The sequence below is a fragment of the Ostrea edulis genome, chromosome 4, assembly GCF_947568905.1.
Source record: "Ostrea edulis chromosome 4, xbOstEdul1.1, whole genome shotgun sequence".
Classification (NCBI taxonomy): domain Eukaryota; kingdom Metazoa; phylum Mollusca; class Bivalvia; order Ostreida; family Ostreidae; genus Ostrea; species Ostrea edulis.
In genome coordinates this window covers 34,202,281-34,216,470 of record NC_079167.1, presented here as the reverse complement: position 1 = coordinate 34,216,470, position 14,190 = coordinate 34,202,281, and the positions used below count along the sequence as shown (strand labels likewise).

The window sequence follows — 14,190 nt, the reverse complement described above, 5'->3', positions numbered from 1 at the left end:
ACTGGATAAGTTGTCACGTTCAAGCATGCTAATCTAAGAACGCTAACTCGTGTATTTTGTCTTTGTTTAATCTTATTTTTTCTTTAGTAAGATACTATGCACGACAGATTTTTATGCAGAAACAAACTTTTATACAAATTCTTTAAAAACGCTATTCATTAATTCCTATAATCCCTTCTTTTTTTTTTTTTTTTTTAGACCAAAAGTGACTCGACACCCTGAACGTATACTAAATTCATTTTTATAGCATTCTAGTATGAATTAAGCGAAATAGATTACAGAAAATGTAGAAGTGTCACACCCGCCGTGAGCCCTATATAGTGGAGTAATCCGTAGTCAAATGTAAAGAACGGCATAATGTTTGGCATGAAACACGTAGACAGCATTCAAGCTAGTTAGAATAATCTAACTGTGTCTCGGGACAGGCCCTCACCACAGTTAGAATACCTCCCATATACCCGTAATGTAGCAGAAAATTGCGGAATCGCTCCAAAACGATTTTAAACTTATCAAAGAATAAACGCGTACATTTAAAGTTAAATTTATATACAACTAACCTCATTGGTAATTTGTAAGTCCTTAACACTGTAAAAAATCGTATAATAATATTGTAAACTCAACACTTTGAAATGTCACTTTTCTCGATTCGAACTGACTGCCATTTTACCGGAAACTGCCATCGGAACACCCTGCTGTTTTCGAAAAACGAACGCTTACCTAATTTGCAAATAAGAACGGCCCACTACCTTATAAGGCATTGGTAAAAAACAACAACCCCGGTTTATACACATGGCGTGGAGACAGAAAGTTAACGATCTGCTGCGTCTTTACCCCTAAGTCTTTCTGTAAAACATCTTTCACAGTTCTGTCAATCTTAACCAATTTAGAAGTCAGACTTTTCTTGTTTCCAGGGTTTTTGGAACATGAAAAAGTTTTTCTACAGCTTATGCAATTGTTGGATTCCATTTTGATTATGAGATCATATAAACCATTAAAGGAAATTAGGAATGTTGATGGCTTCATCCGTACCCGCCATTTTCTGAAGCATCCACTGTTTTCCCATAATTCCTGCATGCCTCAGTGCACTCTGGTTAATTTTCTTTATCAATGAAATCAAATTTCAGCAAAAGTTTATATAGGGAGAATATTACTTCAATCCCATGTTACAATATTTAGTTAACATATATTTCTCGATTTCTAACGTTTATTTCAAACTTAAATTCATTTTCATGTCAAATAACGAAGTAGTAAAGAGCGTAGTAGTATTTTCCGTAAAAGGCTATATCTCCATATTTGGAACGTCATTAACATTCAGTTTTTATTTCACACTGTGCGTATACGCAATGACAAGTTCCGGTAAAATGGAAGGTGTTAGCAGCGAAATTCAAACTCGTGGGTTTACATTCTCAAATTCAACTAATTAAAATGGATTTAACGGCAAGTGGGTCGTTAAGGTAACTTTCCAAATGCATATTCATGAGTGATGTGTTACATAATTTTAACGAAACATGCACTGTGTGCAATTTTCATTTTGCTACATTGCAGGTATATAGGACGCATTCTATCGTTAAATCGGGTCCGTAGGACATTATCATTTTAACGATAGAACATTCTATCTACATTCAAGCCAGTGACAAGTTTGTTCAAGTCATTGATAGTTTGTGCATGTATTTGCAAATTATACCATAAACACAGATTTTGCAAAATGTTGCCCGATCCACTTATTTTCATTTATATGTCGATTCGATACATCCCAGTTAACTAAAATTAAAAGACAACGCAGTCATAGTAAACACGGACCCCTGGGCACACCAGGAAAGTATTATGTTGATGTTTATGCGTATTCCAGTATAAACTCTTCGTTTGACCTTCACCTTATGTTTTGATGACCAAGTTTTGTTGAAAATGACCCAGTGTAAAATATGTAAATTTTATGGACAGACAGACAACTGATGCTCAGAAAAATTCACTTGCGCTTAAAACTCAGGTAGGCTAAAAATCCTTTAATTTCAATTTTAATAATCTCCATATTGCTCTGAAGAATTTTCTAGATTGTTCTATAGATACGATATGGTTGTATTTTTCTCTTTTCTATCAAAGTTGAATACGGATTTTCTTGTGATATAATTATTTACAAAGTGAAGTCAATATATCGGAACACTTGCACTGCTAGATGCGATTATTAGATTATATTGCAAATATCTAGTTTTATTACCGGTAGATATGGATTCATCCTTGCAAATTCCAAGAAACCGAGTACTATATCATTATCGAGACTTTCTTTGTCTAGAAACAAGTATACAAGTGTTTGGCATGATATTTTATTTTTTTAAAGCAAAGAAGTTTTTGAAAGCACTACAAAAGGGTCAATGATCTGTCAGGAATAGCCCTTTTTATACGATTTGGACATGTCAATATCTTGTACAGCGTCCGTTTCATCTATATTCCACGTTGAATTCCGTGCCTCTTCCCTTGGTACGTCCGCTACCGGTATTTCCGTTCTTCATTTGTCCCACTTCCATGATGTCGCGGGTATTCTCAATGTTGAGGAATTCAAAGATGGACTGCAAATACTGGAGCTGATGTGGTGCTGTAATAGGATGAATAATCAATAAGTTCCACATTTCCTTAAATTAGAGAGAACTACAATAGTCTATAATTGACTGTAAATTAAGTACAAATATAATATTCAGCGTTATCCTAATGCTTACCGAGGAATTGGGACATAAAATTTGTGATGTCGGCCGTATTTCCGCTGGTCACGTGCTTTTCCACTTGTTCGAAGTGCAGCATGGCCGACTTTACGAAGTCTTTGTACACTTGGAGGATGGCAGTAATGACGGGGGTGGCGTCTGTCGTCATGTATGTGGGTAGGACTTTCTCTAGCCAAGCCTCCGTCTCCGAGAATGGTTTAGTTTCGGATAACCTGGTTCAAATTTAAGCTATCTTCAGTTACACTTTCTAAAACGTACAGCTGGTATATTTACGATTTTTTAGCAATAAAAAACAAACCAATGACAAATTGTACACTTTCCGCTTTACCTCTCTTGATAACGGCTAACAATTGTTTGGTGGAATTCCCATAGATCATGCACACTTGGACATTGAAAAACAAAGTCATTGTCCGTCAAAAGTTGACCGAATTTCTCATCGAACATGACTGGTGTCCATTTATCCTGTTCAGCTTTCCACATGAACATTTTCATTTTTGCAAGGAATTCCACGATATCTGAAACGTTGTAACAATATACATGTGTAAATAGTAAATCCACGATTACCTAAATATACCAATATACAGAATAATTAGCAAAGATTTACAAATACCATTAAGTTGGAAATATTCAATATGCTCCATTATGTTCCCGTAGGCATGTCTTTGCGCTACCATTACAATTTTCTGGGCGACTTTGTCCACAACAGCCGTATCCGTTATCCAATTCCCCAAAACTTTTCTCATGTGAGCGTTAATTTTCCAGTCTTCCTCTGCCATTGTACGTACTTGGTCCTTGAGAACATCTGGATAAAGTTCAATTTATATGAAAGTTCTTGCATTCAAACACGTTGGAGTTGAAATGCTATGGTTTGTCATTCTATTTTGTGGACGTAATTCACCCCCCCCCCCCCAAAAAAAAACCAAGATGTGTTTGTGAAACACAAATGCCCCCGATAATGACCAATTCCGAAGATGGCCAAGGTCACAAGGACAAATATCTTGGTACCAGTAGAAAGATCTTGTCACAAGAAATCCTCATGCACAATATGAAAGCTCCAATATTTATCATTTAGAAGTTATGACCAATGTAATTTTTTTTAAAGTAGGTCAAATGTCAAGGTCAAAAGGTTTAGTACCAACGGAAAGGTCTTGGTCACAAGGAATAATCATGTGAAATATCAAAGCTCTATCACTGTTTAAAAGTTATATGCAAGGTTAATTTTCAAAATGTAGGTCAAACTCCAAGGTCAAGTTCTCTGGGTAAAAAATGTTGGTACCCACGGAAAGGTCTTGTCATAAGGAATACTCATGTGAAATATCAAATATCTACCACGTACTGTTTAAAAGTTATTAGCAAGGTTAAAGTTTCAGACAATTACAGAATGACAAAGGACAAAAACAATACCCCCCCCACCCACCCACCCCGATCTTCGATCTCGGGGGCATAAAAACAAATCGGTCCCTAGTCGAGAAATTTCAACGACGAAATACTTACACGGTTGCATCTAATATGTTAAAGAATGGAACCAAAATAAATTTTCAATGTTTCTTTTTTGTTCAATTAAAATTTGAAATGTTTAAAATCAATATTTTCCGTCTTACTGTAGCATGAAAGACATTTACAAATATTTCGGGCTCACGGTGGGTGTGACCGGTCGACAGTTTATGGCTACTCCTCCTAGACATACGAACTCACCCCTGGTGTGTCCAGGTCCGTATTTGCCCATCGTTCTATTTTGTATTGCTTATAGGAGTTGTATATGAGATCAATAACTGTTCGTTATCTTACCTGGCAAAGTACATTTCTTTCATACGAGTATCATGCACTGATTTAAAATCAACTTACAGCTGCCAAAATTTTGAGAATGCATTTTGGTTTAGGTCAGGTTAAATATTTCCCAATAGCTATACTCACAGAAAATTATTTGGTTGACTCTCGTCGTTGCACACTGGAAATGGGCATCCAAGAGCTCTCTGGCAACGTTAACAAAAGTCTGTTCTTTGAGCATCATTTGGTCAGCGTCGTTATACCACGCATTCAGCATTGTAACAACATTACGTGGTGTTAACCGCATCTCCGCTGAAATTTCAAGGGACGTCAATGAAATGTTGAAATGTAATGAATCCATAATTAATCTCATTTGATAGCATATCGTTCTAACTTGGATCATTCAAACATTGTACTTACATGTATATGGTCCACTTGGGAAACTGTGGAAGTACGGCTTCAGAAGCTTTCCGGACATTTTATAGAGCGATTTGTATGTTGGAGAGGAGGGGTCTTTATCGAACCCCCAAAGCCCGATTGGTCTGGTACCGGGGATAGGGAATTCTGGCGTAGACCCGCTCTGTGGTCCGACATCGCTCATGGAATACTCGAACCTACTGCTGTCGACTACATACTGTCTTAAGCTTGCTGCGAGTCTCTCTAGTTTTCCGACGATGTCGCGTAGTTCATCTTCAGAACTCACTGGCTTTGATAGCGAACCTGTGTGAAAATAAGATAAACAGTTCATGTGAAAACAGAACTCTTCCGTATGTTATTCAAATAGACTTAGCGTTACATGCACTCCATTTTGTGCGTGTTCGAATGGTAAAATCTCGTTTACTAGAATTCGAAAATACTTTCCGATACATTTCAATGTCAAAATATTCACGATGGAAAAGTTGAGACAAAAAGTCTTTCCATGGAAAAGTCTTACCGTGCAAAACTACAAACAAAACCACGAGGACTTTCAAGAACTCCATGCTTATTTTCGGTGATGTGATGTCAATACCTGTCGTCTCGAAGTACACGCACTAACCCTCTCAGTCCTTTTATACCTACCCGACGTCGTGCTGTTTAACAATTGGCTGTTAAAATTTGATGACACATGCATTTTGACTGAAAGGGATTTTTTTCTGATCCAAGTTTCTTATTGTCTTAATAATTAGTACAGCTCACCAGCTTACAACATATAGTGTACAAATATAACATAAACACTTTAGATGGCAGTAAATATAGTGTTTGTATATACATATTCATTATAATAGTATTAGACCTATATGAAATGCATGTAAGAGGCACATGGGCCATATTATCGGCCGCAGGAACAGCTGATCAAAACAAAACCAGGGCACGAGCCTTGTTTACATAACAAAGAATTGTGAACTCTGTATCTTCCATGTACCTCGACAACTGACATTCAAATTTTTGCTGGCCATTAGAAATACCTTAGTTAAAGATGTATGACCCGATGTTCATGTATTATTTTTGTACATAATTACTTTAAAACAGATTAATTACTTTATAAAGTTATTAACTTTCCCTTAATTACATGCTTGAAAACATCTGCATGTAAAAGAAAACAGTACGAATATTATTTAGAAAGTAAATATAGTGGCTACATATATAAATCGCCCCATAATAGATGTCTATAAATAGACCCACGAGCGTCAGGGGATTCCCAACATGATGTATCAACTCATACGCAACTGTCTAGTTTTAAGGCTGAAAGAGCGTAAAACAACGAATTACTAAGAGGTATTTGATATTTTTATTTCTATTAAACTTATGGTACGGTACTGTTATAACAAAATACACAGCTTTACACAGATAAGACCACTGATGATCTGAAAGTTTGAACTGGTCATGTGACTGTCACTTAAAATGGCAGAGTGACGCGGTTATTTGTAAACATCGATTTAAAATCAAATCATTTGGGTTAAAACAGGTGAAATAATTTATGATATGTCGTACAGTCTCATAACTACATACGTGCGATGATTTAATAGCGTTTTTACGAGATGGAAAAAAATATTGTAATTCGGACCATACAGCTTTAAGCATTTTGAACATTAAAAATGGGAAAAATAAAATTTGAAAATGTTCAGCTCAAATCGTGCCCTTTTTAAAATAGTTAATTTAAATATGTGAGGTATGTATACTGTGTGCTTGTTTTTGTTGGTGTTGTATGTGTTACTCTGGGTAGAAGTGGACATTTCACTACTGAAATAATTTTGTCCTATAGCACCGTCTCCTGCTACCTTTTGTATCATATTATTATTAAGGTCTTCCGTCTCCTGCGGAAGACCTTACTATTATTGTTCGCGTTCTTCTTCTTCATTATTATTATTATTATTATTATTATTATTTTCCTTGGTAGTACACGCGTTTTTCTCAGCCATTTCTCGATCGATTTTCACTAAATTTTCAGGAAAGATGTCTTTTGGTGACGAGACTTTGCTTTCGTGCTTGACGTCACTTCCGGTCAGGAGTTATCTCTCTTTTAGTGACTTTTTGAAGGGCCTTGTTGTCCACACATCTCCTCCGTCAGTTTTGAAGCTAGAGTCTTGAAATTTCTATACAAGATAGAGTAAACATTTTAGAAGATTTGTGGGGGATTCGATTTTACCGGAGGCGATTTGCCTAAATGCTCGCCTGGACCTGAAAAAATGGATGCCAAAATTTTTGACCTTTGATCTCCAATATCTTTTTTCTTGCAAATATTTTGTTAAGACATGTAGAACAAAAGTTGTGCACATTTACGAGATATTTTCGAAAATATCAAGATTTAGGGGCTAGCCCCTTAAATTAGGGATCTATAAGAGCTCAAAGTCTAGATCAAATATCTCAAAAATCGTTAATATTTTGGTATAAGTCAAAGAACAAAAAATGTTCATCTCAACAATCCAAATCTATTCATATAAAAATTTAGGTCATATGTTACGTAATAAGGGATTTTAAGGGCCAAAACCATAAATTTTTTACCCCTTGTATCTCGAAAACGACAAATATTTTGAAAAGCAATAAAGAACAAAAGTTGTTCAGAATGATGATCTGAACAATATGCATATTTCGTTTTTACCCTATGTGGTCCCGTTAGGGAGCTACAGTTTGGCCCCTAAAAATTACTTCTAGAAATAACTCGAGAACTGTAAAGAATTTCTAAATACTTGTTGAACAAAAAATGTTTGAAATGTCATGACCTTTCTTACGATATCAAGCAAAAGGGACTGACCCTTTAAATTAGGGGCCCAGAAGGGTCCAAAGGTTTATGAGAATATCTCAGAAACTATTAATATTTTGTAATAAGTCATTGAAGCGGAAATGTTCATCTAAACGAGCTTGTTCTTATCAAATCAAAAAGTAGGTCATATGTTACGTAATAAGGGATTTTAAGGGCCAAAATCATAAATAATTGACGCCTCATATCTTGAAAACGACAAATATTTTGAAAAGCATTATTGAACAAAAGTTGTTCAGAATGATAATCTAAACAATATGTACATTTCGTTTTTTCCCTATGTGGCCCCGTTAGGGAGCTACAGTTTGGCCCCTAAATATTTCTTGTAGAGATAACTCGAGAACGGTAAAGAATTTCTAAATACTTGTTGAGCAAAAAATGTTTCAAATGACAAGGCCTTTCTTACGATATCAAGCAAAACGGGCTGGCCCTTTAAATTAGGGGTTCAGAAGGGTCCAAATGTTTTTGAGAATATCTCAGAAACTATTAATATTTTATAATAAGTTGTAGAAGCGGAAATGTTCATCTCAACGAGCTTGATCTTATCAAATCAAAAAGTAGGTCATATGTTATGTAATTAGAGATTTTAAGGGCCAAAATCGTAAATATTTGACGCCTCATATCTTTAAAACGACATATTTTTTGAAAAGCATTATTGAACAAAAGTTGTTCAATGTGTCATAATCTATCGATCAATATCAAAAAATGGGTCTGTGGGCCTCATGGCTCGCCTGTAGAGTCGATTTTTGTCGATTTCAAAAACTTGTAACTGGTAAATATTTTGTAAGGACATATTGAACAAAAGTTGTTCAGTTTATCGAGATCTATCGATTGATATCAAGAAATAGGCCTATGGTCCTAATGGCTCGCCTGTAGAGTCGATTTTTTGTCGATATCGGTCGATCTCAATAACGTTTTACAGGTAAATATTTTGTAAAGACATATAGAACTAAAGTTGTTGAGTCTATAGAGGGCTAACAAATGACATCAAGAAATAGGCCCGCGGGCCTTATGGCTCGCCTGGAGAGTCGAATTTCAAACGAATTTCACCGCAACTTTGCTTCAGAAGCTTATGATGTGAAAAATTGATTATATCTAAAGTGTCTTAAAGTCGGAAACTAAATTGGGACTCATTTGTCTTTTTTTTTCTTTTTTTTAACTCCGAGTGCATCAACAAATCGGACGGAAGACCTACTCGTTGCTCGCAACGAGATCGTGTCTAGTTATTATTATTTTTTATTAGCATTGTCCATTGTACAAATAGAAATTAAGTGCATCATATTATATACTTTTATAGGTAAGATGTACAATAGATATATAATCACTCATACCAACCATTCATACTCCACTCATACATTTCAAAATTAACTGAAATTATACCAAAAAAATAATTATTGAGGTTGCTATAATAGTATCAAAAAAATATAAATTTATACAAAACATGCAGTAAAAAATATACTATTCAGTGGGTTCAAATATATTGTTCCACAAATTCCATTGTTTTTCAAAAAATAATTGATTGGAATTGTAAATAGATATACACCTTTCAATACTGTATTTTATTTTCAAATGGTTCAAAAGACCTAAAATGTTTAGTGTTTTACTTTGTAATGAGGTATTGAAAATATACTGTTTAGTATACAAAATAATAAAGTTAATTTTCATGTTGTCTTTAGTAAGTGGTAATTCTCCTAAAATTATATTTTCAAAATTAAAACCAACCCTTTTTGAAGTAGTCCTGTAAATATGCAAGCTTAAAGCTCTCCAAAGATCCAATACCTCATTACAACTCACAAACATATGTTGAATAGTTTCTGCTTCTTTTTTACACAAGTTACAAACATCTGATGTTTTGATTTGAATTTTTTTGAGATAGTAGCCGACAGGAAGAATTCTGTGAAGAAGTCGATACTGTAGCCACTGTACAGAGGAATCTGATGTAGTTTTGAAACAAACTTTGAAAGCATTCTTTATGCATATATCATTGACACCATGGGGAGATAACTCTACATTCCACTTTGGTATTGAAGTAGGAGTTACCTCAGTTGTGTTTATACAATTGTAAATAATATTTGTACATCTGACATTTGGCAGAATATTTTCAAAATAAAATGGTAAATAAGGATGACAAATTTTTAACATACAGGTCCTCTCAATTTTCAAAATCTTGAAGCATTTCGAAAGAGCACAAATAACACTATTATATTGCATCACATCTATATCAGGGATATGAAACTTCTGTTTAAACAACACAAATTTTGATAAGAAAGTATATTCATCAGACAAAAAATCTCCAACAATTTTAACACCTTGTTGGTACCAATTCTTTATAAAAATACCTTTACCACCAATGTTTATGTTTGAATTATACCATACTGGAATAGTGAACGTTTTATTTTTCATACTATCCTGATCTATTTTCTTCATAACATGCTGCCATGAGCTAAAAACATCATTCCAAAAAATATTATTTTTGTTCATTAGAACATTTGAAATATATGAATCTCCAAAATCCAAAAGGTTTTTCACAACAGCATTTCCATTAATGGCAAAAAATATATCTAACCAAGGTTTATCACTAGTAGTTACCAGTCTTTTCATCCAAGAACATTTAAGTGATTTGATGAAGTTATCAATGTTCACCATCTTTAAACCCCCAGAGAGATGGTCCTGGGTAACTACAGATCTTTTTACCTTGTCACACTTTGATTTCCATATAAATTCAAAAATGTCTTTACACAACAAAGAAATTTTTTCTGTATTGGGAGTAGGAAGAGAAATGAATATATGGTTAAATTTAGGTAAAATAAGAGTTTTAATAACAGTGACTCGACCAATGGGGGTCAAAATTCTTCGTTTCCATTGTTGAATCATAAACTTGATTTTTGGTAGAACTATGTCATAATTTATTTCAGTGCTAGATTCTAAATCTACTGAGTATTGAATACCAAGTAAAGAAAAACTTGTTGATCCCCAATCTAGCTTCCATCTTGGATGGTGAAGACTTGGTTTGAAAATTTCTTAGATCCAATCCAAATATTTTTTGTTTTAGAACTGTTTATATTCAACCCAGATAATTTTGAAAAGAAATCTAAAGTATCTAGAGCTGCAAACAATGATGTTGGTGAACCGTCAAGGGCAAGCGAAGTATCGTCGGCATATTGAGAAATTTTATGCTCTCTTTGAGAGATGGTGATACCTTTTATGTCTTTATTTTGCTTCACAAGGATGGCAAGGATCTCAGCACAAAGAAGAAACAAGTACGGAGCAATGGGATCTCCCTGTCTACAACCTCTTTGAATATGAATTTGGTCAGTTAAATGCCCATATTGTAGAACTGATGCTTTGAAGTTTGTGTTCAAAATTTTAATCCATTCAACAAATCTTTTCCCAAAACCAAAGTAATTCAATACTTTATACATAAAACACCATGATACTGAATCAAATGATTTTTCAAAATCAACTAGCACTAAGAGACCTGGTATGTTGTTGGATTCAGTATAAGACATTAAATCATAAATAAATCTTGTGTTTTCACCTATATATCTACCTTTCATAAAACCAGACTGTGTATCTGAAATAATTACATCTAATGAAGATTTCATCCTGTTGCTTAAACATCCAGATATTAGTTTATATAAGACATTCAACAGAGTTAATGGACGCCAGTTTTTTAAATATTGTCTAGGTTTATCACTTTTGGGTATACATGTAATAATACTAAGTCTTTGCGAAATTGGCAGTTCTTTGTTTTTAAAAATACAATTGATTGCTCTTAAAATATAACATTTTAAGTCTTTCCAAAAGAATTTAAAAAACTCAGCAGTGAAACCATCGCTACCTGGTGATTTATTATTTTTCATATTTTTTAGGACATTGAAAACTTCACTCTCTACAATATCATTTTCAAGGGCGTTTATTGATTTTTCATCAAGTTTTTTAATTTCAGAATGATCAATGATATCATTGAGATCTAAGTCAATAAGTTCCGAATCTCTATTTGCATATAGATTTTTATAATGACTTTTATGAAAGAGTTCGTGAAATCTTTCTGGAATTTGATAATGATTTCTTTATATTATGTGGTGATCTAAATATTGCGCTTAACCCCAAGATTGATACACACAACTCTAAAAATATTAATAATCCAAAGGCTAGAGAAAAATTGTTAGAAATTATGGAGGATTTGCAAATTATTGACTACTACAGAGTTTTGAACCCAGAAAGAAATGTATACACATGGAGGAAAAAAAAATCTTTGCATACAAGGTCGTCTCGACTATATTCTTATTTCGGAAGGGTTGTCTAATTTGGTAGAGAATTTCACGATCAAACCAGGATATCGTTCTGATCACTCTATTGTTGTTTTAGAATTAAAATTCAGCTCTTTTAAAAAGGGTTGTGGTTTATGGAAATTTAATAACAGTTTATTGCATGATAAGACATATGTAGATAAAGTTAAACAAACTATTCTGAGTGTTAAGTTTCAATATCTTCAAAATCCTACATCCAATGGTAATGATTACAATTATATTGATAGTATCGATGATAGTGCATTTCTTGAAGTTCTCCTTATGGAAATATGGGGAATAACCATTTCATACTCATCATATAAGAAAAAGAATAGAGACCAACTTGAGAAATCCCTAGTTGAAGAAATTGAAAGGTTGGAATCACAAAACAGGAGTGATACTGATATTTTTGAAGAGAAAAAACTCAATCTTGAGAGATTGAGAAAAGAAAAAATGCAAGGTCATTTAATAAGGTCACGTGCTAGATGGGCGGAAGAGGGTGAAAAACCAACGAAATATTTTTGAAACTTAGAATCACGCAACTACATTAATAAAGTCATTAAAAGGGTAGATATTGAAGGACGATATACTGTTTATGATCAGTTTGAAATTTTAAACAAAGTTCAAACCTTTTATAAAAATCTTTTGTATCATATTATAACTAACAACACAATATATTGTGGAACATACGCATTTCCATTTCAGCGGAGTCTGTAATCAACACATGACACCCCCATATCCATGATGAGTATTGAGTACACTGTATGTCTATTGTATATACTGTATGAACATTATATTTGTGTACATAACATTATATTTGTGTACATAACATTACATTATATTTGTATACTGGAACTCAGTGCTGTATTGTAATTGTGATTTGAATCATATACAGGGGAGGATCCAGGAATTGAGGTTACGGGGGCGCCACTTGATGAGACTGGGGGCCGCTTGGACGAATCCTTGGTGGGGGCCCAGGGGTCCAAACCTCTGGAAGCTCCTGGATTTACAGATTTTATAGAGCTTGAAATATGTCTCCTAATTAGTCATTTGTACTATTTTCTATCATTTTGTATAAGGTGAAATTAATAAAATGATGCAAATTTTAAGGGGTTTTGGAAAAAATTAAGTTCTCCCAATAAAGTAATTCAAGAAATCAAAAGATTTTCTCATTTATTTCTCCGAGAGTGGAAGAAATTATTGCTTCTTTTATCGTTTAGTACATTTTTCTAAACAAGATACCACGATTTACCTTGAATTTGAAAATTTTTAAATCCGCCACTGATATTTGTTGAGTGTTATGCCCGTTTGGGTCCTAATTTGGATTGAATAAATCATATCATATAACAAAACTGAAAATTCACGACTACGGTACCGCCCTCTTTAATCAAATCGTATTGTGTGACATTTGTATACGGATTATTAAACATGGAAACAATTAACTATTGTAAGATATGTTGATACAACGGCGGAAAAGTACTATATATTTGATGCAGGGGGAGGGAATAATTCGAAACAAGCTACACTGAGCCTATAATAAATAAGAATGTCTGACTCAGTTTTTTAAACCTATCAAAATCGGTCTGATTGTTAATTCCTTCGGATTAGTAAAAGCTAGCAAAACGTTTCCTCGTTTTGAAGATTTTTATCAGCAACGATTTTTCCGGATTGGTAAAAGCTAACAAAACGTTTTCTTGCTCTGAATGGTTAATTGAATTAAATTAGATTAACTTAAATTTTCTTGGCCTCCAATGTTCCATCACATTCCTTCTATACGCCATTTTTAACTTGGCGGTTTGAACTTTGATATTTCTCATTTGTTCTGGATTAATGATTCATATTGTAATCTTGATGAATTCCTTAATATATATATATATATATATATATATATATATATATATATATATATAAAGTCAAAAAATAAAATCCAATACTCAAACTTTTATCTATAGCGCTTTCGCCCTGCGGGCTCGTCAGTAGATTTTTAAACAATATATACAAATATATATATTTGTATATATATATATAATATATACAAATATATAAATATATACAAATATAACATAAACACTTTAGATGGCAGTAAATATAGTGTTTGTATATACATATTCATTATAATAGTATTAGGCCTATATGAAATGCATGTAAAATGATTGTTTAAAAATCTACTGACGAGCCC

General features: G+C 33.6%; 1 protein-coding gene across 1 annotated transcript; it reads right to left on the bottom strand.

The window, feature by feature from the left end:
* Positions 1–2,307: 2,307 nt before the first annotated feature.
* LOC125671909 (uncharacterized) lies at positions 2,308–5,559 on the bottom strand. The gene is made up of 7 exons (XM_048907898.2): positions 5,416–5,559; positions 4,902–5,201; positions 4,629–4,793; positions 3,325–3,516; positions 3,043–3,229; positions 2,712–2,926; positions 2,308–2,590 (listed from the first exon to the last, which is right to left on the bottom strand). Exons 1-7 carry the CDS (start codon positions 5,459–5,461, stop codon positions 2,436–2,438), a joined length of 1,260 nt encoding a protein of 419 aa, XP_048763855.1. The 5' UTR covers positions 5,462–5,559; the 3' UTR covers positions 2,308–2,435.
* Between the last annotated feature and the right edge of the window lie 8,631 nt (positions 5,560–14,190).

Bases quoted from the DNA above. Each gene is read 5' to 3' on its own strand.
- LOC125671909 (XM_048907898.2), bottom strand. From the start codon at position 5,461: ATGGAGTTCTTGAAAGTCCTCGTGGTTTTGTTTGTAGTTTTGCACG. The intron at 3,517-4,628 runs GTGAGTATAGCT...AACTTTATCCAG, and splicing joins AGTCAACCAAATAATTTTCT to ATGTTCTCAAGGACCAAGTA. The intron at 2,591-2,711 runs GTAAGCATTAGG...ATCCTATTACAG, and splicing joins TTTTATGTCCCAATTCCTCG to CACCACATCAGCTCCAGTAT.